Below are 26,470 nucleotides of genomic sequence, written 5' to 3'. Positions count from 1 at the left end.
AAATTGTTCAATAAAGTCGTTATCGCCGTTTCATAAAATTAAGGTTGAACCACTGGAGTCACGTGGACTATTTTAGCGATGTCTTGACTACCTTTCTGGACCTTGAAAGTGATAATGAAATTGGTGTCTATGGAGGGGTCAGAGAGCTCTCGGATTTCATCAAAAAGATCTTCATTTGTGTTCTGAAGATGAATGCAGATCTTACGGGTTTGGAACGAGTAAATAATGACAGAATTGACATTTTTGGGTGAACTAACCCTTTAATACTTCACCGAAGGCTTCATTGGCAGGAGTTCACTGGATACGTTTTAAGAAAAAACAGTGTTCCTCGTTCTGCAAAATATAGTAAATGCCATGCTTATTTAAAAAAAAAAAATACAGTTGCAAGAAAAAGTATGTGAACCGCTTGTAGAGTCTGTGAAAATATGAATAATTAAATTTAAAAAAAAGATTAAAGAGATCATACAAAATGCGTATTTTTTTATTTAGTACTGTCCTGAATAAGATATTTTACATAAAACAATGTTTACATAAAGTCCACAAGACAAAATTAAGTTATAAAAAGTATATAAAATCCTCCAGGTCCTGCAAATTCTTCAGTTTTCCAGCATCTTTTGCATATTTTAACCTTTTTGAAACTTTATACAAACTTTTGAACGAGATGATGTCAATTTTTCCTATTTTGTTTAAATATATATATATTTTTCAATTAATATTGCCCTTCAGAAGCAACCGAAGATACTAACATGTTTCCCGGAAGACAACTTAAGTACAATTTACCTTGATCTTCAAGTTCAATAAGTTTTTACCCCGGCTCTTAATGCGCCGCGTTTCCTTCTGGAGCTTCAGTGAATGTTTGAACCTTTTTTAATATTGCGTTTGAGTCTCTCAGTCGTCCTCAGTGTGAAAAGATGGATCTCAAAATCATACCGTCACTGCTGGAGAGGGTTCAAATATGCAAAAGATGCTGGAAAACTGAAGAATTTGCAGGACCTGGAGGATTTTTCTGAAGAAAGTTGGACATTTTGAGTGCTCAGGACAAACAAGAGACTCAAGAACAACCATCACAAGAAGAAAAAAAACAAACAGCCGTGGATCATCCAGGGAACGACACAGTATTAAGAATCAATGGTTCATAAACTCTTGAACGGGGGCATTCTAATAAACTCAGCTTTTTTTGACTATGTAAAAAGAATATGTAAAATAACTTATCCAGGACAGTATTAAATGAAAAATAACATGCATTTTGTTTGAACTCTTTTGTATGAAACATACTTTTTCTTGCAACTGTAGTTTATTAATTTAACTTTGAATCCTGTAGGATATTCCCTTATGCCATAATTGTGTTAAGGGCCTGTGAGGAACATTCAGTACGAGGCCAACATTTTGGTATGCAAAAAAAGCATTGAAATCAACATGTTTATCATGGACATTATACTCTGAATTTCTGAATGCATTACAATCACCGGACCGCGTGTCCTCTCTAATGAAGAGGAGAGATCGGACAGCACGGTTTCTGCCATTCAAACGAACAAGGCTGATTGTGCCTTTTTTCTCATTGTACGAGTTCAGAGTGCTATTGTGCATGAGCCACGTTTACCTTCTACTGATAAAAGCTACATTATGTGAGGACAGATATATTAGATATTAATATGAGCATTGTGGACAGAAGTGTCCACTGAAGAGACGGAAGCCCATCTCCATCTATCCACCCTTGTCTTCCTTTTATTTGAATGCGATGTAGGCCCAATGAGTAGTGAAACTAATACGCTGTACATTCATTATAATTACCGTAATATATTAGCCTGTAATCCTGTTTGGCAACTGGCACTTTTCGATTATTCTGTTTTAGAGAGAGAAAAAAAACACTGAAATTAAGGAGGGGAAATTGATATGGGGTATGAGGTTCACTGTCCACGTCTATTCAAAAAGCCATGCTGATATATTTGTTCAAATATCTCTAAGTTGTTCATTTGACTGATCTTATTCAGTTTAAATATCGTGAAGGCACTTTATAAAACTATTTTGAGAACATCAGAAAAATCCATTTCCCCCTCTGTGCTACACTGTGATCCGCACAGCAGATGCTTAAAGCGCCCATTTTTCTATTTAGGTCATATCATCAACACATATGCCCTATACAGGCTGCTAATGCTACTCATTGGAACTCCAACAGTTGTGGTCGGAAAAGCCCCTTCAAGGAAGTAGAGCCTTGATTTTAACAGCTTAAGGAAGGACCACTGGTCAGCCGAGGTGAGGAGGAGATTTGAATCACTCCACTCCCCTGAGCTTTGTGCGCTCATCTACTTCATCTTCATCTCCTTGTAAAGGTGTCTCTGGTCTGGCCAACGGTGCATACAGTTGCGCTATTGACGGAGGTTGTGTACCACTTAGCGATGGTGGTTGATAAGGACTCTCGTAATCCTTTTCTTTGAGCTCAGGGACAGGAAAAGTGTCCTTAGTGTCTTGGTGCAACTCCTCTGTAATCTGAGACGGGCCTAATACACGGCCCTGATGCCCACCGTGGCCACCGATTGAGGCAACATCAGGAGAAGTGGATGAAGGGTTTAGTGGTGCAGCAGATGTTGTATTGGCGAGTTTGTTGGGCTCTAAATGCCCAATGGCATCGTCCACCTGGCGTTGTTCCAGGCTTTGTGTGGACCCCGATCTGCCCTCGTTCATTTGGGGATACAGGTAAGTCCTCATCTGCCCTTTCCCCTTTACATTTACAGTGCCGCGATAATCAAACGTATAGTTCATTCTGCTGAGCACACAGTGGCTCTCTTCGCTAATCTGTATGCGGCACTCCACTCCTGTGCTGTCCATGCGGCTAGCAATGTTGACCGTGTCGCCCCATATGTCGTAGAGCAGCTTGGTAGTGCCGATGACGCCGGCGGTCAGGGGCCCGTGGTTGAAGCCAATGCGCAGCTTGAACTTGAAGCCCAACATGTTCTTGTTAAAATCGTCCACCACGCGCATCATTTCAAGAGCGAAGTCAAAGAGGGCACGCAGGTGAGCGTGCGGGTGCAGCTGCTCCTGGCACTGCTGTGCATTTAATCCAGATGCTGCCATGTAGGTGGCACCAATGGTTTTAATCTTCTCCACGTTGGAGAAAGCGGGCTTGCGCAACAGTTCGTCAAAGTCTCCGATGAGTTCGTTGAGTACTCGGTAGCACTCTTTCCCGCCCTCGTAGCTCTCTTCGTAGAACTCACTGAAGTTGACAATACTTGCGAAGATGACCCCGACAATGTCGTGATTTTTGGAGTAGCTCTGGTTCACCTTCAGCTGCTCGGCTACATGGATGGGGATGATGTTACGCAGCAGCCAGTCTGCTTGATCTCGCATGGTCTGAATTTTGATGCGATGCTTGTCGGCTTCCACATTACCGTGGTAATGTAGGCGGTAGCTGACCTCGAATTCCCGGTTGAGGAACCACACCAGCAGCAGCAGAAGGAAGAAGGAGAGCACGGTCTCTAGGACGAGCAGGTCGAGAGCTGTGGGCGCAGAGTCCAACTCGCCTGCTTCGATACTCTGGTTACTGATGTTCCTGGAGCCGAGGGAAAGAGATTTTAGATTTGAATGAGTAGTGTATCGAATACTACAGAATAACAACACAAACAATAACAGATGCTCAAAATGCCCTTTCAATTGGAAGTTGTTTTGGCAACTTTGGTTTAGGGTCCAAATCTTTAACTATTGTTGTTTATTAGCATGCATATTATTATGATTTTGGCTGTTTCTTAGTACTCATAAAGCACATATTATTGTCTTATTCTGCATGACCATATTCTATATCCCTTAATCCCATCCAATTCCCACCCAATACCTAAATTTAACAACTACTTTACTATCATTAAGCAGTAATTAAGAGTTTATTGAGGCAAAAGAATAGTTAAGGATTAAGGATTTGTATTGTCATTCCAAGTGTTGTAGTCAAGACCACTAATCCAAGACCAAGACCAATGTATGTTGAGACCAAGACCAGACCAGCACCCCTTAAATTCATAAAGGTCCACATTACCGCCAGAGAAATTACTTATTTTGAATCAAAAATATAATAAGAAAAAGACACTATATAGAGCTGTTATACCAATTAAATTAAATGCAACAAAATTAATCTTTTCACATCTGAGGATGGTACATTGAAAGTTGATTTTTTTATTGATAGTTTGTATAAAAGCAATATCATGTTTCCATTTATGCTCAAATTTGTGAAAACAGCTCTCTTGTGATATTGCTTAAAGCTACACTGTGTAACTTTTTTTAGTTTATTCTTAGCTAAAAACACTTAGTTCTTTCAAAAATATATGTGCTCCTTAATGTATATTTACTTCTTTCAAGTAATAAAGTATTCTCGTAAGTTTATAATATGCCATTGAAAATACATACGGGTGAGGGTTCGAATGCTGGTCGTCATGTTGCCCTTCATCTTGAAAGTACATTAACCAAAAGCCCCGTTTCCACCAAAATTACCCGGAACAATTTGTACCAGGAACTTTTTTACAGGAACTTTTCTCCCCCCCAAACCTGCAACTGTCTGCGTTTAGACCGCGATCTAAAGTTCCGAGAAGATTAGGCAAATTAGTCCGGTGATGTAGGACTGCACGCGACTGCTCCTCCAAATCAGTGAAGGACAGTAATCATTTTTGTGTGTACCGATTGAAAGATGGACTATTTACATGAGACGTTATCTAAACCGATCTGGTGTTTACATGTGATGACTTTCAATCGCAATCATTTTGTCACATGCAGTTTGTCTGCCGCACCAAAAATGTCAACGCTGTTTTCTCCAGCAGCTGAATGTGTTAACTGTAGCCATAGCAACTCTTAACGGCCACCAGAACTAATACAGCATTATTTATAGCTATTTATTTGTTGTAAAGTGTAATAATCATCTCAGAAAAAAAATTCTTCTGTCAGGCGCAGTTAAAGTAAAAACTCCCTGGGGCAATATACGCTGTGTCATTACTCCAACATTATCTTCATAACTTACGAAATAAAAAGTTTACACCTCAGAAAAATAAGCTTTCCTCTCTTGTCAACATGAGCGCGGCGCGCGCCGTCACGTCATGTAAGGACACACACTTAAAAGTAATCGGTCAGGTCGTTTACATGGTGAAAAAAAATGAATAACGAGTATGGAAGAGATTCAAGCTGTGCTGCTTTTGCTGGTTATGTATAGGTTTACTAAGAGGTAATTAACAACGACAGAAAAGAGTACTAATATGCAGATTCAGCAGCATGCAGCATATTCAGAAAGCTTGTAAAGCTAGATTTAAAATGACAATGTATATTATTATCAGCTATTACGGACATTGCACGTGAGATGGCTGAGACGAACGCTGGCCATCAGACAGAGACCAAGACTGGATTATATTATTATATTACTGGATTAAGAATTATTTACTGAACGTAGACCGAACCTCGCAAAAGACTTTTAAAAATGCCCAGCTAAACCAATCAGCATGTTCAGCGCCCAAGTCCCGCCCTCGAAAGTTCCTGAACTTTGAAAAAGTACTACCTCGCGAGCAGGGCCGTTTGGAGGGGGAAATATTTACCCGGAACTTCATTTAGACCCTGGTTCCTGCGGTCTAAACACACGAAGTACCACCCAAAGTTCCTGGTTCCTGGGTAAAGTTCCTGCGGTGGAAACGGGGCTAAAGAGGGACATACCCGTAAATTCAAGCTTTGCCTTTTGCGTTTTAACACTTGATGGCACCGTGTCGAATGTGAAGAGGGGGGGTTGCCATTTTAATCTTGGACTAAATCGGCCACCGTAGGAGTTAAAATGAAATCAGAATTGAGAGGAACAGAAACTATTATTCACTGGATGGTCATATACCTTTTCACCGCTAGATGGGGGAAAATATCACACAGTGTAGCTTTAAGTATATCATGTAGATCTCATAGAAGTACTTTTTTGCAACAATATCTAGAATTTTCTAAGCATTTGTATTTAATCATTTAGATGACATTTTTGACAATCCTTCATTCATTTCTGAACTGGCACAATAAATAAATCAATTAGAAATAAGTTATTGATTGCGTCTGAAGCAGGAAGTTTTACATTAATGATGTTAATAAATAAATCAGACAATGCACTGGATATTTAGTAATATCCCAGCAGTTTTGGCCTTACAATATCCAGAGTCCCTCAAGTCTGAGACAGAGACAAGACAAAGTACAAATGTATAAGACCTTCAAAAAATGGTCTTAAGACCGGTCTTGAGTACTACAACTACAAAAGTAGTAATAAATTGTTAGCTAATAGTGAGAATTTCGGCCCTAATCTAAAGAATGACCGATTTTAGAACAAAGAGACATGAGACATGAGCAAAGAGACATGTTTCTGTGTAAGTATGATGCATTCAAAACAACTTTAAAGTCTAGTGTGTGATCCTCAGTCGGTAAGTGTTTGATGCATAGCTATTCCTCTTCAACCATTTATAGAGCCGACAAGTCTATGATCCCTAGTGTTTTAAAATCTGTTAATATTTATAAGTCGTGTTGTAGATTCCAGCCATAAGCCAAGTTTACACTAAGAGTGATAACTATAAAGATAATTATATTGATAACTATCTTAGCACCAACACCCAAGCATGATAGGGTTTTGTTTATTATAAGCCTGATCTGCAGTTTTATCTTCTGCTGCTTTAAATGCTCAAGGTCTTCAAAGTCAGGTGGATTCTGCTTGGTGGTCAGTGTTTTTATTGTTCATCTGCTGAAAAAAGAAAGAACATTCTGAAAATGATCGCTCCTTCTTATATCGTTAACATCTAGACATCGTGATGATAGTTATCAACCTTGGTTTGAATGGGTCTTTGAAGTCGTGATGAAACTGAGGTAGTGACAGATTTTTTTCTTCTGTATTGTGATGTATATTTGAGTGTAACAAATTGCAGCTCAAGGGGGAAAAAAAGTATGGAGCATTGCACTCAAAAGTGGATGCAGATAGAATAAGTATTTGAGAAGCTACAGAAGTCTGTCATTTTCACAGGAAGCTGCAATTATGACAATGTTAAAAAATTGTGAATTTAGAAAACTGATAGAATGAATTTCCATTTCATGTCGACTTTAAGGTTAAAACAAAGTTTGTTTGGCAGTTTGAAACAGCTTGCCAAAGCGAGCTTCCGGAAAAGTTTGCTCCAGATGGTAAACACCTTCGTACTACCAATGGTCCGTGGCGATTATGTAATAGGTAGGTGTGTTCAGAAATCTTTCACCTGGAAATCTTTTCTGGTTTATTTCTTCTGTTTAGTCCGTTGAGGTCAGACATCTATTAGTGAAAACACTAACACACTAGAGAGCTTTTCGTTTTCTTAATTTTATTTTTCACTGTGTTTATTTTGTTATTGAGAGGAAAGCGCACATCACATTGAACATATTGCCAAACGTTTTGGGGCGTAATTTGCCTTTACATGCACATGAACTTTAATGCCATCCCATTCTTAATCTGTAGGTTTTAATATGGAGTTAGCCCACCAGCTATAACAGCTTCAACTTTTCTGGGAAGGCTTTCTACAAAATTTGAGTGTGTTTATGGAAATTTTTGATCATTCTGCTAGAAGTACATTTGTGAGGTCAGGCACTGATATTCGACGAGAAGGCAGGGTTTGCATTCTCTACTCTAATTCATCCCAAAGGTGATCTATTGTTTTTTTTTGTTGCCAGTCAAGTTCCTCACACCAAACTTGCTCATCCATGTCTTTATGGACATTGCTTTGTGCATGTCATGTTGGAACAAGAAGGGACACTCCCCAAACTGTTCCCGCAATTTTGGAATTTATTGTATGCTGAAGCATTAAGAGTTCCTTTCATAATCCCCCCTCCACCAAACTTTACACATGGTACAATGCAGTCAGGATGCGCCTCAGCATGTGCTGACCCCTACTCTGTGATTTTACGTGGCCTACCACTTCATGGCTGAGTTGCTGTTGTTCCCAAATGCTTCCACTTTTTTTATAATAACACTAACAGCTGACTGTGGAAAATTTAGTAGTGAGGACATTTCATGAATGAACTTGCACAGGTACCAACCTATCACGGTACCACACTTTAATTTACTGAGCTCCTGAGAGCGACCCATTCTTTCACAAATGTTTGTAGAAGCATCTACATTCATAGGTGCTTGATTTTATACACCTGTGGTCATGGAAGTGAATGGAACGCCTGAATTGAATGATTTGGAGGGGTGTCCCAATACATTTGGCAATATAGTGTATTTACATAATCATTTAATCATCAGTCGTCGCTCATCGAGGTGTGACGGATGTTCGCTAACAGTATATCGCTACTCATGTATTTCAAACTAAATTTTACCCCAAAACGAAGAACAAAAAAAAAAAACTTTGCTGTGAGTATAACGAGGTCTCAAAGAAGCAGTTAAAGAAACACTCACCCAAATGCTGGAAAAATGTCTGTGACACTGCAATAAAAAAAAAAAACATCTGTTATTATAAATCAGATTTCTCTACAGCAATTATACAATCTGACAGTCACCATACATGTCCACCGGAGATGAGCGAGTGTTTTCAATTCACTCTCTATAAAAGCTGAATGGCAGTAGTGTGTGACGAATTGAGGGATTGACCAGAGAACTTCAAAAAGTTGAAAAATAACTTTTAATGATTGCTTTCAATAATAAATGACTTTATTAACCATGCATTGTAAGCAATCATAGACCATAGTGAAAACGCCCATATCGTTGTACATTTTACATTTGTTTTGGGTGGTATTGGGAATATTTCTTCACCATCGGTGGACATGACCATAACCTTTTGTTGACTTTTATGACTATGTTTTAAAACTGTAATACAGTTATGTAATTAATTGAAACACTAAGTTGATATTGGTAAAGGTTTAACTAGCTGAACTGGTAACAAAAGCAAAGGATGTCTGACCTGGGTCTGGTGGTGGCACTGTAGAGCAGGATGAGTAAAGACAAACCAGCTACAGTAGCCAAAACGGAGCGCATCCAGAAACTCAGCTGGCAGAAATTACAGTACTGGATAATAGCAATAATGAGAGCACAGCACAGGAACATGGTCACCTACAGAACCAGACAAAGAAAGAATGTAATTTTAAACAGTGAACCAATCACAGATACACATATTTACTGCACAAACGTGGGCTGTGGGTTTTTCGGTGTACTTGAATCCATGGGCGTCGGAAGCAAATAAAAAGTGGGTGGGTCAGTAGCGGGTAAGGCAAAATATGATAGGTGGGGAAATTGTTTTGCGGGGGGTCTGGGGGTTTTTCCCTATAAAAAAAAGGATTTCATAGATGTGATTTCCTGCATTATGGTGCGTTTGAGGCCATATCCCTTTCCAAAAAAGACCTCAAACCAGTCAATAGCAATAGTCTAATAAAAAGGCTCATTTAACTGCCATAGAAATCAACAGTTTCACAGATAATGATAATGAACAAGTTGCATGTTTTTTATGCTCCGTGTACAGACCGAAAAAATGCCGTTTACTAAACGATTGTTTGGGCCAGACAAAATTACAGAAATCACTGAATTATTTACCGTGGCTCTAGAGTAGGGGTAAGACGCATGGCATCAAGTTTTGACGCAAATCGAGCATGGGTTTGAATCCGCCTTTTGCCACACTCACTCTACTCCCTTTCCCCATCACATATCAGATCGGAAAGGTATTTATTTTCAATAAAAAAGAGCAAATATCAGAAAAGGGGAAATAAAGCGTTTAACATGTGTTTCAAAAAAAAGTTTCTTAATAAGTTTCTCGGTTAAGGGGTAGTCAAGGTAAGCAGAAGTGCTGAATTAGAGACGATAAAAGTGAGTGGGTCCAATATCATTGGTCTTAAAAAGTGGGTGGGTCTTGTCCCACCCACACACAATGGTTCCGACGCCCATGCTTGAACCTTGTCAACATACAGTACATTGAAATATAAAAACCTCAATAGATTGAATGCACTGTTACATTACAGCTTGATCTTGTAGAGGAACCGTGCTCTCAACATCCTCGAAGCTTCAAAACTCTTCCTCTAATTACCCATTTCTTCAGGGATAAACTTTGATCAAAAGAATCGAGGGAAAACTAACACCCATTTAAGATGAAGGTATAATTTTGATGGTATGTAAATGGTGTGTATTTGTGTACACAAGAAGGTTTACTTTGATTTGCATACAGCGTTTAAAGAATAAAACTGTGAAGGATCTAGAGATGTCAGAAGTACCAATTAAATGCTAAAATAATAATAACAACAATAACCTTGTTACATATGTTACAAGTACCATAGTACAATAACAGTAAGTTATTCATATTACATGCAGCTAACCCTCAACCAAACCCTAATCGTACCATAACCCTATAGTAAGTGCCGATGACTTTTAACCGGGTATGCTGGGTGGCACGTCATGTAAAACAAGTGCCACGTGCAGATAAATTAAATGGGTTTATATGCTCACGTTTTTTTTTTTTGTTGTTGTTGTTTTTCTTGAATGTTTGTATTTATACTCATGCGTCGGACCTGCGCCGTAGCCTTTACGTGGGCTACGCATCGATTTTCATTTACACTTCTGCGTCCTTGTTGTCGTGCAGTTACACATGCAGAGGGAGCATGTGTATCCCAGCGTTTGCGGTTAGCATCAGTATGACACAGTAAAAGACTGTGCTACACTGTGTAACTTTTTTAGTTTATTCTTAGCTAAAAACACTTATTTCTTTCAAAAATATATGTGCTCATTAATGTATATTTACTTCTTTCAAGTAATAAAGTATTTTCGTAAGTTTATAATATGCCTTTGAAAATACATACGGGTGAGGGGTTCGAATCCTGGTCGCCATGTTGCCCCTCCATCTTGAAAGTACATTAGCCAAAGAGGGACATACCCATAAATTCAAGCTTCGCCTTCTGCGTTTTAACACTCGATGGCACCGTGACGAATGTGAAGAGGGGGGATTGCTATGTTAATCTTGGACTAAATCGGCCACCGTAGGAGTTAAAATGAAATCAGAATTGAGAGGAACAGAAACTAATATTCACTGGATGGTCATATACCTTTACACCACTAGATGGGGGAAAATGTCACACAGTGTAGCTTTAAATTTTAATGTATGCCAGAAGTGTTTTTTTTTTTTTTTTAAGAATGAAAAATTTGTATAATATTAGTAGCTGAATATATAACTATTTATAACAAGTACAATAAATAAAAATAATTCGAAATGATGCAAATTGAAAACTTTAACAAACGTATAAACTATCGATTAACAATCCAAGATAGTTACAGTAGGTGTACTTACACCAGGTCTTTAACAGTTTATACCTTTTCATATAAAAAATAAAATAAAATATAATTCCCTAAGTAGAAAATTAAACTATCTACTATGAATATAGTCTTAGTTATGATTTTTTCCCCAATGATTTAGTCTAGTTAGTTTTGTATCAAATAAAATATGATTTTCAGTGATTGAGACCTGGCAGTAACTGCTCATTTTTCCTCTTGGACGAGTGATTCGCGGACAGCTTTCCCCGCACATAAAATTCCCCATATGCCAGCAAATCAATCAGAACGAGGGACAATGATGACGATACATAACAACAGAGCGTAGGCGGCAAAGCTGCTGTGGATTTGCTTACCCGGAACTCTCTGTAAATTGCGGTTTTGAAGAAAATTAACATTGTTTGGCAAATAAATACATAAATGACAGACAGTTACACAAGTATTGCCAACATTTTATCATGCAAGCTTTACGGTACACCTCCAACAAAGGAATTTATAGCCATTTATAGCGTCCACGTATTGCTTGGGTATGCAGAGTATTGGCAGCTTATATGGATGCTATAACAATGACAACTTAAAATAAAAAAGTGTTTGAAAGAAGTCTCTTATGCACACCAAAATTGTGAAATATTATAACAATTTAAAATGTTTTCTATTTGAACATACTTTAAAATGTAATTTATTCCTGTGATCAAAGCTGATTTTTCAGGATCAGTCTTTAGTGTCACGATTCTCCAGAAATCATTCTAACATTCTAATAACCAGCTCTGCATAATAAAATGTGTGATGATTATTTGATGAATAGAAAGTTAAAAAAGAACAGAATTTATTACAAATATAAAACAGAAGGGATGTTGAGGACTTCACCTGGAGCTGCGGACTGTAAGCCAGGTGGGAGAAGACCGACACAGCAGGAAGTGAAACAAGCACAGCCCCGATCACGTGACGTGGGATCCAGCCAGAGACCAGCTTCAACAGAGACCGGGTACAGTTCTGTACATCATCCAGGCAAAAGATCATACTGCAAGACAGGGATTAGATTAAATTACACCGACTACGTTTGTATGTTCCAATAATGCAACTATTTCTATTAATCTTAATTAAGAGTAATGTCTACAGTTTACATGACATTTTTTACAATTATTCGCCATTCGTTATACTACACTCAGTAGGCATACAGTATGCATGTTACTGGCCATTGTTTTAATCAAGTCATTACATTCAAAATACATTTTTATGGATGTACTGTATATTTTTTGGCTGTGTGAAGAACATCGCCGGGTTTTCCTTCACTGTTGTTGTGTTCTTCGCGCCATATGGATGAAGATATGGAGCAGACTACGCAGTACGGATGTAACGATAATGACACTCCCCTATTTATGCAAATCATTCCCTCTTTCCACACAATACCCATCTCACCTTTTCTCAGTCGACCACGGCCCTTTTTGAAAGCCTTTTCAAATCAAAGGTGTGAAAAAACACTGCTGCAGCAGGGGGGTTTCATGACCCTTTAAATAATGTTTGCGCTCTCACTGAGAAGCGCCGTTCTGGCAGCAGGTGCACTTCAGATGATCAATGCAATTAATCACAGCTCTAATCGCAAGAAAGCTCGTCAAAATGACCGCTCTCAAACTGTAAACGTTTAGCTCATCCAAGAATTTCAATTCTGCATTTACTCACTTTCATGTTGTTTCATGCGTCATGCAATCATTTGAACGTCCGTGTTAACTACAGTATGTACGTTGTGTTAAATATATTCATCACATAAAGCCATTGTGTCTCTTCAGAAGACTTCAGAAGATTTGGATGCCTTTATGACATTCTTTGCATCTTTTAAGTTTGAGAGGAATGGACTTTAAAAATGGAGGGACATAATCGGGACCTCGGTTTAATGTCTCATCCGAAGGACGGTGCTCTTTGATAGTATAGTGTCCCCATTTCTATTCTGGGGTGTTAGGACCCACACAGACCACAGGGTGAGCGCCCCCTGCTGGCCTCACTAACACCTCTACCAGCAGCTCCCTGGTTTTCCCAGTTGGTCTCCCATCCAGGTACTGACCAGGCTCAGCCCTGCTTAGCTTCAGTGGGAAACCAGTCTTGGGCTACAGGGTGATATGGCTGCTGGTGATGATGACATTTGTGGTAGCCTAAATTTGTTAATTTGTGTTTGTCACCTTATAAATAGGCCTACAACTGCAAGTTGAGCCTTGGATAAATCACCTATATCACGAATCATATAATTCCCATCAACGATACATATCGTCATATTTTTATATCACGATATATTATTTAACAATATATCGTTACACCCCTAACATCGAGATATCTCAATATAAAAATAGGGCAATATACACTTACCTAAAGGATTATTAGGAACACCATAATAATACTGTTTTTAACCCCCTTTCACCTTCAGAACTGCCTTAATTCTATGTGGCATTGATTCAACAAGGTGCTGAAAGCATTCTTTAGAAATGTTAGCCCATATTGATTGAATTTTTGCATATTGCAGTTGATGGAGATTTGTGGGATGCACATCCAGGGCACGAAGCTCCCGTTCCACCACATCCCAAAGATGCTCTATTGGGTTGAGATCTGGTGACTGTGAGGGCCATTTTAGTACAGTGAACTCATTGTCATGTTCAAGAAACCAATTTGAAATGATTCGAGCTTTGTGACATGGTGCATTATCCTGGTGGATGTAGCCATCAGAGGATGGGTACATGGTGGGCATAAAGGGATGGACATGGTCAGAAACAATGCTCAGGTAGGCCGTCGCATTTAAACAATGCCCAATTGGCACTAAGGGGCCTAAACTGTGCCAAGAAAACATCCCCCACACCATTACACCACCACCACCAGCCTGCACAGTGGTAACAAGGCATGATGGATCCATGTTCTCATTCTGTTCACGCCAAATTCTGACTCTACCATCTGAATGTCTCAAAAGAAATCGAGACTCATCAGACCAAGCAACATTTTTCCAGTCTTCAACTCTTGGTGAGCTTGTGCAAATTGTAACCTCTTTTTCCTATTTATAGTGGAGATGAGTGGTACCTGGTGGGGTCTTCTGCTGTTGTAGCCCATCTGCCTCAAGGTTGTGCGTGTTGTGGCTTCACAAATGCTTTGCAGCATACCTCGGTTGTAATGAGTGGTTATTTCAGTCAAAGTTGCTCTTCTATCAGCTTGAATCAGTCGGCCCATTCTCCTCTGACCTCTAGCATCAACAAGGCATTTTCGGCCACAGGACTGCCGCATACTGGATGTTTTACCCTTTTCCCACCATTCTTTGTAAACCCTAGAAATGGTTGTGCATTAAAATCCCAGTAACTGAGCAGATTGTGAAATACTCAGACCGGCCCGTCTGGCACCAACAACCATGGCACGCTAAAAATAGCTTAAATCACCTTTCTTTCCCATTCTGCCATTCAGTTTGGAGTTCAGGAGATTGTCTTGACCAGGACCACACCCCTAAATGCATTGAAGCAACTGCCACGTGATTGGTTGATTAGATAATTGCATTAATGAGAAATTGAACTGGTGTTCCTAATAATCCTTTAGGTGAATGTAAACAGTAGATGAAAACTATATAATTTGCAACATAGTTAGTTTTATCCAAGGCTTACTGTATTTATAAGGTATAATTCACTCAAAAAAATCCAAATTGTGTAATGTACTCACCCTCATGTCGTTTCAAACCTATAAGACTTTAATTTAACTTCAAAACACAAAGATATCTTTCCAAAAAACAGAGAAAGATTTCTGTACCTCCATTTAAAGTCCATTCCTCTCAAACTTAAAAGATCCAAAAAATGTCAAAGACATCATAAAAATAATCAGTCAAGCGTTCTAATCCAAATCCAAGTTGGCTTTATATACAGATACAGATTCACAATCTATAGCTGTAAACACACATTCAAACGTAACGACGCGCAAAAACAACATAAGAGTGAGTAAACACACCTAAACATTTACAGTTATTGATGAGGCATAGTCATTTTGACACTCTTTGTCGTGATTAGAACTGCGATTGATTGCATTGATCTTCTGAAGTGCACGCGCTGCCGGAATGACACTCCTCAAAGAGGAAGTACAAACATAATTTATGTTTTTGAACCGTTGATCATTGTAACCAATCACAGAGATATTTTGATGAACGTGTGAGCACAATGGCCAATCAGGAGTGTTTACGATTCCAGCTCAAAATCGCTCAAACATCGCGTCACATATATCTGGAGTCTGTACATACTTTCAATTTCTGTCTGATAACGTTATAAATTAATGCTAATAATTTAAGTAATATTGTATTTATAAATTAAATTATAAATGATATTAGTTTAATCATAATAAATTAGAACTTAAAGGTATAGTTCATGCAAAAATGAAAATTAGGCCATGATATACTCACCCTCAAGCCAGCCTAGGTTTACATGACATTCTTCTTTAAGACAAATACAATCGACGGTCCGGCGGAAGCTGGATATTTTAACTTTGTATAAGAAAAATATCAATTTTTAGAACTTTTTAAACTCATCAATTAACTTCAAAAGGCCGTTATTAACCCCCTGAGCAAAGACATTTTTATCATAATTCGAGTGTATTCGAAAAATAAATATTCAAGAAATAATATTCGAGTGTATTCTGAAAGAATAATGTATACTTCTAGGATGGCTTGAGGTTGAGTAAGTCATAGGCTTATTTTCATTCTTGCGAGAACTACCCCTTTAAAGTTCATTTTTTAAAACACTAATTTAAGTGAGCATTAAATTACTTATATATATATATATGAATGATATGTAAACATGGGCTGTTATGAATAATCGTTTTCATCAACTGTTTGAGCGGGACATCAAACTCACCATAAATTTTTCCCCTTTAAAAATGTTTTCGACACATCTTTTTCCAAGACCAACTTACCGAATGGACAAAACGAGAGAAACCAGTTCCAACAGAGCGGCAGTGATTGCCAGTCCTAGCGTGGTTGCCAGGGGCGTCTCCATGGAAACAAGGGGATACAGGAAGCAGGCGATGGTCAGGGCGAGAAAAACGGCACAAGACAGCAAAACATCAAGCAGAGAGCTGAACACTGGACTCGCAAACGTCTGCACAGGCACGTGATTCACCACCTGGAGGAAACGCAGACAAGACATTCATATTGGGACACTGATCTGATGATGAGACCGCAGTACTCTGAGTGACCAGAAGAGGTCTATGCATGACTGTTTTAAGATCTACACACTAGTGTGTGCCAGTGTTTTATTTGACCATCTTTGAGATACTATCAGAGATTGTCTTATTATTGGGAGATGAGGTGCAAAACTGGGATCGTATAATGGCAGTGATGTCAGTGGCCAGCGTTCAGAGTTTACATCACAGTTTCTTGTGGATTAGCATGTTCATCTTGTGAATAATCTTTTATATTTGGTGTTAAATCGCTAGTATGTACAGTGGGACTGCAATGTTTGTTGAATGTGCTTTACTGTGGAAAAATTGGGCATACATAGCACTAAAAATGTATTTGTAATTTAATTGCTGAAATCTGGAAGCCATAGAAAAGACACCTTTCTCTTTAAATCTTTATATTTTGTTTACCTTCATTCATTAAAGAGCTATATCATTATGGCATAAACAGCAGTCATAAATCATTACAATTCAAGTCTAATTTATTTGTTGAAACCTGGAAGCCATAGAGAGAACAATATAATACAAATGATTCATTTTCTCTTTATTCATGACGATGCATTATATTAGCGTCATAGTGCATGGCACTCATAGTCATTTCCCAAACATACTCAAAGCAGTTGACCAATCACAACACACTGGTGCATCTGACCAATCAGAGAGCATTGTGCTTTTCTGAAGGAGGGGCTTCATAGAGAGCAGAACTAAACAGGGGTGCGTTTCCCATACAACAATGGACTTGCTGATTAACTAACATAAGATGATGCATTGTTGGAGAAACTAACCAACTAGTCACAACTGTTTCCTGAAACTGATGGTTGCACATCTATAATTAGAACCACATTGGTTCAACAATATAGCAGTCGTTAATGAAATCACACGCAGGTAAAGGAGTAATAATGATTGATTATTAATATACTCAAGATCTCAGATGTTGAAGTAACAAACAAGGCATGTATAAAACAATTAAAAAAATATATTATATGTGCATAACTGAATAATCTTGCTTATTGTGCCCAAGAGCCTGATCTATTTAAAGGGAGGCTAGGGGATTTGTTCCAGAATTTTTTTGTTTTGTTATGCCACACCCATGAGACCTCCGTTCATCTTCAGACACAGTTTACTAGTGTTGTCAAAAATATCGATATTTCGATATATATCGATACTGGAATATCTGAAACGATACGATTCTCAGTTTTTACAGTATCGATATTAGCTGCGCTCTCCTCTCCGACCGTCAGCGAGCTGACACACACCGGCATATTCTCACTCAGCCCGGTTAACCTCTGAGCACGGCGAAGCGAGCGAACGCGCGTTCTGCTGAACTTTTTCCTCATGACAGTGTGTTAGTGTTAGTGTGTGATCGGTCTGAATTTCGCGCGGGATTGCACATAAATTAATTCTAGCCTACTAATGCCCGCAGATTTCGTGCTCCACATCTGAAGCGCACACACACATAGCCTACCCTAATAAAGCCGCCTCTGACACGATACAAGTGCAAACATTTGCTTCCTTTTCCAGCATATTATTGGTCAAATACACTCAAAGAATTATCAGTGCACATCTGGAAGAGTATTACGTAAACACAGTCGCAAACAGTTCAGGAAGAACGAGTAACAGGAACAGTGTTTAGGATCCATGCGTCTGTTAAGTCTTAAAGGGACCGCAGTCATTTGCTATTCAAACTACAAAAAGACAAACGATCAACTGCTCTTGACTGATCAACTTGTGTAACTTTAATAGTTTCATCTGTACGCTATTGAATTTTTTACAAAGAACATTATCCAATGTTGTTTTAAATGTAATTACTATGCATTTTTTTAATTCAGTTTCTTATCTGAATGTTAGACCTACCTGAAAAAATAAAGCAGTCTTTTTAATTTTTATCTTCTATTCTATTGCATTTATTTGTGCTATTGTTTGTAATCTGTTTATTTGTTCTTATTTTATTACTGTTTACTCGTCTTTTTAAATTCAATTTACCATTCGAAATCAAGCTTTCTTGTGCCGCGTGTAAGCTATTGCAACACATTTACACCATTGTAAAAAATACATTGAGATAGCAAAAATTTGTGAGATAATTTTAATAGTAATTGATCAATTGATCAATAATTGTTCAAATCAAAATGATGCCCAACCCTAAGGAACATGCTGGCCACATGAATTTTTTGTAAAAAATAACAATGAATAATAAGTTCTGTTGTCATATTAAGCATCTTATCTTATTTATTTATTTATTTATTTATTTTTTTACTGTGGTATCGATTTAGTATCGATATAACGATATTTTAGTCTGATATCGTATCGAAGTCATAATTTTGGTATCGTGACAACACTACAGTTTACGATATTTTATATTTAGTCCGAGAGCGTATCTAAGTGTATGCACACTATACTGTCCATGTCCAGAAAGGGAATAAAAACATCATCAAAGTCGTCCATATGTGGCATCAGTTAGTTAATTAGAATCTCTTGAAGCATCGAAAATACATTTAGGTCCCAAAATAGCAAAAACTACGACTTTATTCAGCATTGTCTTCTCTTCGGCGTTTGTTTTCAAACCTCAAATAAAGATTCAAAGAGTCATGAATCAGATTGTTTGTGATGCTGTTTGAGAATGTTCGGTGAAACTATGCTTTCGGGAGACGGCAAATGATTGAACTACGTTGGTAACGACAGAAATTGCAACCATAGACCATAAAATTGCTTTCAGGAAACGCACCCAGAACGTCACTGACAGATTGGAAAAGAGGTGCTGCAACAATATCAAATATGTGAAAAAATATGATTTTGAACATTTAGGCATGAAAACCTTCTAGTAGACCTGAAAATCAAGACTTTGTAAAATGGCATAATAGATTCTCTCTAATATATTTTAGGTTTTTTTTAATGGTTTGCCTCATACCTCCTCGTGGTAGCTGGTGCGGTACGCTGACTCCAGAGGTTTTTCCAAGAAGTTCAGACTCAGCTTGTTGATGGGTGGCTTGAAAAAGTAATCCTTCATCAGACTAACACAAACAAAATATGGAGAGAACGTGAAAGAATGGAAATGAAACCCTGAATTACATATTTACTATTCAAAAATGAATCTTCTTTCGCTCACCTGTCTTCCTTTATCACTTCCACAAAGTGTGCGTCACTCTTTTCCCGGAAGTTTTTGGAGCGCAGCGGGAGGATCGCTGAGTGGTCCTTGCTGCCACCTCCTTCTGCGGTCATACTTCCTGCCCAGCTCCTGTCCTTCTCCTGGAGTTTGTCGCACAGAGACGACTGGCTGACTCCCACCCGCTCCTCGCACAGAGGACTCAACAGCCCGTTCAGGGTTTTAGGGCTACGGCCTGCAGGAAACTGTGCAAAAGAAACACAACATAACTCAAGAGTCATTCTTTGGGAATAAGACCACTGTGAACTGGAATTTTACTACATTCGTTTTGAGGTAGGTTTTTGATTCATCAAAATGAACTAGTTCAAAAGGCCATTCATCCAGGAATCATATCTACTGCAGATCAGTAAAACAAACCAATTCAAAGAGCCATTAATCCAAGAATTTGGACTGGAGGCGTTACATTCATCAAAATGAACCATTTGTTCAGAAATCATTCCAAGTGCAGATCAATTATGCGACTACACTGCCACTGAGAAGAACCGGTTTGAAAGATTAATTTGTTCAGCGATCGGACTTATATTGGCCATGCTGTAGGTGGTCATGTCTTGGTTTTGATTCCTCAAAAAGAACCAGTTCAAAGGAGCCATTTGTCCAGGAATTGGTTCTTATTTAGATCACTAAAAAGAACTAGCTCAAAACCACTAAAAGGAACCAGTTCAAAAAATGTATTAGTTTAGGAATTGGACTGCAATGGTCATGCTGTAGTCTTTTTGAGTCCTAAAAAACTGGTCCAAAAAAAACAGTCATCTAGGAATCGGTTCTAATGCTGGTCAATAAAAAGAACCAGTTCAAAAGAGTAATCTTGGAATTGGTTTTTATGCAGGTCAATAAAAAGAAACAGTTCAAAAGAGTCATCTAGGAAACAGTTCTAATGCAGGTCAATAAAAAGAACCAGTTCAAAAGAGTCTTCTAGGAATCGTTTCTTATGCAGGTCAATAAAAAGAACCAGTTCAAAAGAGTCATCTAGGAATCATTTCTTATGCAGGTCAATAAAAAGAACCAGTTCAAAAGAGTCATCTAGGAATCGTTTCTTATGCAGGTCAATAAAAAGAACCAGTTCAAAAGAGTAATCTAGGAATCGGTTCTTATGTCGGTAAATAAAAAGAACCAGTTCAAAAGAGTCATACATTAGGGATAGGGGTACACTGGATATACTGTATGTTTTTGGTTCACTAAAAGGAACCGGTTCCAAAGATTCTTTTGTTCAGGAACTGGACTGCACTGGTTGTGATGTAGGTTGTTGATTCGTCAAAAAAAAAGAACCAGTTCAAAAGTGCCATTTGTCCAGGAACTGGTTCCAATGCAGATCACTAAAAAGTAGCATTTCAAAAGCGCAATTGGTTTGGGAATCAGACTACATTGACCACATTGTATGTTTATAATTCACACAAAAAAGTACAAGTATGAAAGTTTCATGATTTCAGGAATCAGACTGCACTGAAGATTTGACTGGTCGACTGATCCAAAAGAACTATTTGTCCACGAAATGGTTCTAATGTTGACTCAATGATTGCACTAGTAGCGTGTGTGGAAAACAGCAGCATTTTGGCCACGCCATATAAAATCAGCCATCTCCTTGAGCTTTTTTGGGCCTAAAGATACATAAAACCTCTCAGCTTGAGTTTTATACTCCTACTAATTCCATTGACTTTAACACTATACAATATATTTATTTACCCAAAGCCAGAGAAGACTGGCATTTCATGATCTGCTTATAAACACCTGCTGAATTTGAGTACATGGGTTTTAATGCCAAGGTGTGTGCTTCCATTGTATCACTTACTGAGTTTTTTGTTTTTGTTCCTAACTGTTAGTTTAGTTATGTACCTTAGTGCTGTTGGCTCTATGTTCATCCTGACAGCCATTTCGAATTGCCTCATCTGCTAGCGGATTGTCAACGGCATCTATGGAGATGCTACACACAGGCTGTGGACAGAAAGAGACAAACAAAAAGAAAAAGATTAACTGAAATGACAGAATAATTCATTTAATAGAATTTGTGTAATTAAAACAGCATTTCTGTGCGTGTTCAGGGACGTACCTTGCCGTGTGAGAGAGGTTCTGTGAAGGCGCTGTGTGCGAGATCTGGAGTGTGCGTGTTTGAGGATGGACTAAACATTTCGCCATAGTCTCGGCCGAAGCTGAGCTGGGAATAGCCACACTGTGAGCCCATCTTCCGGCCCGAGATCAGATACGTCTTTAAACCTATAAACCAAAGAAAAACATATTAAAATCCCTCGTCAGTTTCCTCTACATATTTACCAGCAGTCTTTAAGAAAGTTTATCACACATCTATATGTACATTTGTTATTCCTTACTGCTAAAACAGTGGCTGCAAATAAAATAATCATTATTATTCTCTTCTCATCAGTCTTGAAAAAGTTAGAAAAAAGTAATGTCAAATTAAATGTGTTTTTTAATAACAGTAAACATATTTAATTGAAATCTTAAGTCACCACATTGACAGCACCTTTAACAGCCCTTATTAATTATTAGTTTTTTATTATTAATTTTAAATGATTTGTGTTTTTAGGAAGTCATTTTAAAATTTAAAATGTATATTTTACATTTAACATTTAATTATATTATATTATATATATATATTTTTATTTATACCTTTATTTAACCAGAAAAGACTCATTGAGATTAAAAATCTCTTTTCCAAGAGTGTCCTGGCCAAGAGAGGCAGCAGCACATTTAACAAGGTTTCAGACATAAAAACATATAACATATGACATCAACATATAACAATTTGTACAAGTAATAAATAATTATAAAGTCATAAGAAATCAGAATTTCACATATTATCGCAAACGATAAACAACGGCAATGATCTTCCGTCATAATTGGGTCAATCATAACATCTACAGCCAGTATGTGTAGCTTCCATGTTTTTTAAAAGTAATTTAAAAGCAACCAATGAAACCGGCTCCTTAAGATTCAACACATTTTGCAGCTGATTCCAAGTGCAGGGTGCCGCATACTTAAAAGCCCCTTTTCCCAATTCTGTCCGGACTTGAGGGACAGATAATAAAAATAAGTCCTCAGAACGAAGACAATATCTTCCTGTACCTTTCTTTTTGATGTAAGATTGGAGGTATGGGGGAAGCAGACCAAGAATTGCCTTGTAGATAAAAATGTACCAATGATTAAGTCTACGGGTGGACAATGCAGACCAACCAACCCGATCATACAAAGAACAGTGATGAGTAAGTGCTCTAAAGTTTGTGATAAACCTAAGAGCTCCATGATAAACAGAATCCAACAGTTTCAAGCTTGTGATGGAAGCATTCATGTATAGAACATCGCCATAGTCCAGCACTGACAAGAAAGTGGCAGCAACAAGCCTCCTTTTTGACTCAAAGGAAAAACATGACTTGTTTCTAAAATAAAAACCCAATTTCAGCTTTAGTTTTTTTACCAACTGTTGAATATGAGGTTTAAAAGAGAGTGAATCATCAATTAGGATACCAAGATACTTGAATTTAGAGACAGACTCAATCTCGGAGCCCTGAGAAGTAGTGATGGGTAAAAGGTTCTGTGACTTTGATTTTGCATTTGAGAACAACATAAGTTTTGTTTTGTCGTTATTCAAAACAAGCTTTAAATCGAATAAGGTACGTTGTACAGTATCAAAAGCAAGTTGAAGGCGACAAAGAGCTTGGTTAGGAGTTGATGCAGAGCAGTATATCACAGTATCATCGGCATAGAAATGAAAATTTGCGTTGGAGACATTTTGATCCAGATTGTTGATATATAAAATAAATAAAAGTGGTCCCAGCACTGACCCCTGGGGCACACCCTTGGTTATACTAAGAGGGCTGGAGGTTAAACCATCTACCTGTACACACTGGGATCTACCAGATAGATAGTTTTCAAACCAGCAAACAGTTTTTCCTGACAACCCGACACTGAGGAGTCTTTGTTTTAATATTGCATGATCCACAGTATCAAAAGCCTTCGATAGGTCAATGAAAAGAGCTGCACAATGTTGTTTTTTATCTAAACAGTCAATAAAATCATTTACTACTTTTAGGGCTGCTGTAGTTGTGCTGTGTTTTTGACGAAAACCTGATTGAAAATTAGACAGAATATTGGTAATAGTTAGAAACTCTTTCAATTGTTCGTTTACCAGAGTTTCCATAACCTTGGCCAGAACAGACAGTTTCGAGATGGGTCTGTAGTTATTTAAATCAGTCGGATCGCCTCCTTTTAACAGAGGAAGTACAAATGCAGATTTCCATATAAGTGGAATTTCATTCGTGTCCAGAGAAAGATTAAAAAGATAAGTCAAAGGCGGTGCAATAAAATCAGATGCTAACTGTAGAAAATAAGGCTCCAAGTTATCAGGACCAGGCGATTTTCTAATGTCTAAAAGTGTGAGTGCTCTATGTACTTCCGAAACTGAAAATGGCTTAAAACTAAAAGAATGACTGACTCCAGAATGACCATGAGAATTTCCTTTAGGATGATTCTGATGTGAAATGTTGAGTGAATCAAATAATGAACCAGAGGCAATGAAATGCTCATTGAAACAGCCAAGCATCTCAGCCTTATCGGATAATTTATGTGAATCCTTAATAATACATGGTGGCAGCTCAATGCCTGTTTTGTTTCCAGCTAAGGATTTGATCGTCTTCCAGAATTTTAAGGGGTTATTTAAATTATTCGAAGTATCTATAAGAAAGTGGTCAGCTTTGGCCTTTCTGATAGCCACGGTGCATAAATTGCGCAGTCTCCTGAAGAGCAGCCAATCAGAGTCCAAGCTTGTTTTCCTGGCTTTTGCCCAGGCCTTATCACGCTCATGAAGAGAGTTGGCTAAATCTACAGTGAACCATGCATTGTTTCGGCCTTTTACTCTAAATTTCCTGAGTGGAGCATGATTGTCAACAATTTCTTTAAAACCATCATGAAAAAATTTCCAAGCATTATCAACATCTGCAATAAGATAAATTTTATCCCAATCAAAATAAAACAGGTCATATAAAAACCCTTGTATTGAAAAATGTTTTATGTCGCGCTTAATAATGACACGTGGTTTATTTTTGGGAATTTTTGTGTTTCTGACCGTGGCAACAACACAGTGGTCACTAATGTCGTTTGCAAAAACAGAAGCTGCAGAGTATTTGTGAGGAACGTTGGTTAGGATAAGATCAATTAAAGATGATTTATCTGGACATTTCAGGTTCGGTCTAGTGGGACTGTCAACGAGCTGAAAGAGATTTAGCGAGTTACAGTAAGCTTTAAAATCATCAGATACTGGATGTAACCAGTTCCAATTTAGATCTCCAATAACTACTATTTCGTTCTGATTTAGTCCTGATAAAAGCTGCATTAAAGAAGGCAAAGCATCCCTGACGGCTGATGGTGTCCTATAGCAACCAACTACAGTAATGTGGAGATTACTGGAGACCTCAAGATCAAGAGCTAAAAATTCGAATTGCTTACTCACTGATTTAGAGAGAAGCATATTTACACGAAACTTATTTTTAATATATACTGCAACACCCCCACCCCTCCTTGGACGATCAGTTCTATATACATGGTAACCATTAATACTGATATCCTCATTCAAAACAGATTTGCTTAGCCAAGTTTCTGATAAAACAATTACATCAGCTTCAGTAGAGTGTGCCCAAATACGAATCATATCTATCTTTGCAATCAAACTTCGAACGTTCAAGTGAATAAAACCAAGGCCAACCCTGGATTTAAAATCAACAGGGGTATTGAAACATATAGCAGAGTCTGGGCCTGGATTGGGTTGCACATTTCCTGAAATCAACAGCAACAGAACGATTAAACACCTCAGCTTAAGTGATTTAAATGATTGAATAGAGGATTCATTCTTTGAAATTATTTTTAGTACAAAGCTACGAAGGCAGCTTTCAGAAATAGTAAAATTGTCTTGTAAAACCATAACACTGATCAGACGGGCCAAGTCCACAGTGTCAGAGGAGAAGAACAGAGGCAGGTGCATTGATTTAATGTCTGACGCACAAACAGATGTGCACGTCCCCCAGCGTATTGAGACTGTATTTAAAAGACCTGCACGGGAGTAGTTGGTCCGGTGCGGGCTTCCATACATTCCACTCAAGGTTAGTAAACACATTACAAAAAAGGGCAGCGCCATTGCACGTTCCGTTTCTAGCCGATGCGCTAGTAATCCAGTCCAGATTTTCCGAAACTCCTGAGACAGATGACGTTACATCACGTCACATATAAACAGGAAACCAAGCCCAATGAAGCAATGCTGTGAAAGAAGTGACCAAAAATCAGGACCCGCCGGATTTTAAAACGAAGAGAAACAAGACACAAAGACAAGAAAAAAGCACTTCCCTTTCTCATGAGAAGTTTGGACACTTAAGATTCAATGCCGTGTTGGCGATTTGGCTCCGTTGAGCAGGATCCAAATTCCGCACTAACAGAGCTGTCCGGGTCATCCGAAACGTCAGGAGAGTTTCACTTCAATTAAATCCAAGTTCGATGTGTGATGGACTAGTTCTCGAAGCAAGTCCAATATTTCAGAGACAGCACCGTCAAGGGACAATAACATTAATGACAATCACACAGACAGAGACAGGAATGTAGACAGTGGTGGACATGCTGCCATCTTGGGTGTAGCGTTTCTATACATATCTATATATATATGTTTACTATAGTAATGTTACTATAATATAAAATATAAAAAAGAACAGTTTTTCTATTTGAATATATTTTAAAATTGTATTTATTCTTGTGATGTCAAAGCTGAAGTTTCATTACTCTAGTCTTCAGTGTCACGTAATCCTTAAGAAATCATTCTAATTATGCTGATTTTGTACTTTTTATTTCTTATTAACTTTGAAAACTGTTTTGTTGCTTAATATTTGTGTAGAAAC

At 38.1% G+C, this 26,470-nt stretch overlaps 1 protein-coding gene and 1 pseudogene across 1 annotated transcript in view; both read right to left on the bottom strand.

The window, feature by feature from the left end:
- Positions 1 to 368: 368 nt before the first annotated feature.
- The window catches only part of adcy9 (adenylate cyclase 9), a 75,087-nt gene continuing 48,985 nt past the window's right edge, over positions 369 to 26,470 (bottom strand). Inside the window, exons 2-10 of the mRNA XM_067416156.1 lie at positions 21,631 to 21,794; positions 21,417 to 21,515; positions 19,530 to 19,771; positions 19,332 to 19,434; positions 16,163 to 16,371; positions 12,113 to 12,266; positions 8,901 to 9,049; positions 8,399 to 8,425; positions 369 to 3,547 (exon numbers count right to left, since the gene is read on the bottom strand). Of these exons, the coding sequence (XP_067272257.1) occupies positions 2,272 to 3,547; positions 8,399 to 8,425; positions 8,901 to 9,049; positions 12,113 to 12,266; positions 16,163 to 16,371; positions 19,332 to 19,434; positions 19,530 to 19,771; positions 21,417 to 21,515; positions 21,631 to 21,794 (2,423 nt within the window). The 3' untranslated portion in view covers positions 369 to 2,271. The remainder of the gene's footprint in view (positions 3,548 to 8,398; positions 8,426 to 8,900; positions 9,050 to 12,112; positions 12,267 to 16,162; positions 16,372 to 19,331; positions 19,435 to 19,529; positions 19,772 to 21,416; positions 21,516 to 21,630; positions 21,795 to 26,470) is intronic.
- On the bottom strand, positions 13,255 to 13,371 carry LOC137040831 (5S ribosomal RNA; annotated as a pseudogene).

Source organism: Pseudorasbora parva, chromosome 14 (genome assembly GCF_024679245.1).
Source record: "Pseudorasbora parva isolate DD20220531a chromosome 14, ASM2467924v1, whole genome shotgun sequence".
NCBI classification, from domain to species: domain Eukaryota; kingdom Metazoa; phylum Chordata; class Actinopteri; order Cypriniformes; family Gobionidae; genus Pseudorasbora; species Pseudorasbora parva.
The sequence above is the reverse complement of the archived record's forward strand: the minus strand, read 5'-3'. Positions and strand labels throughout refer to the sequence as shown.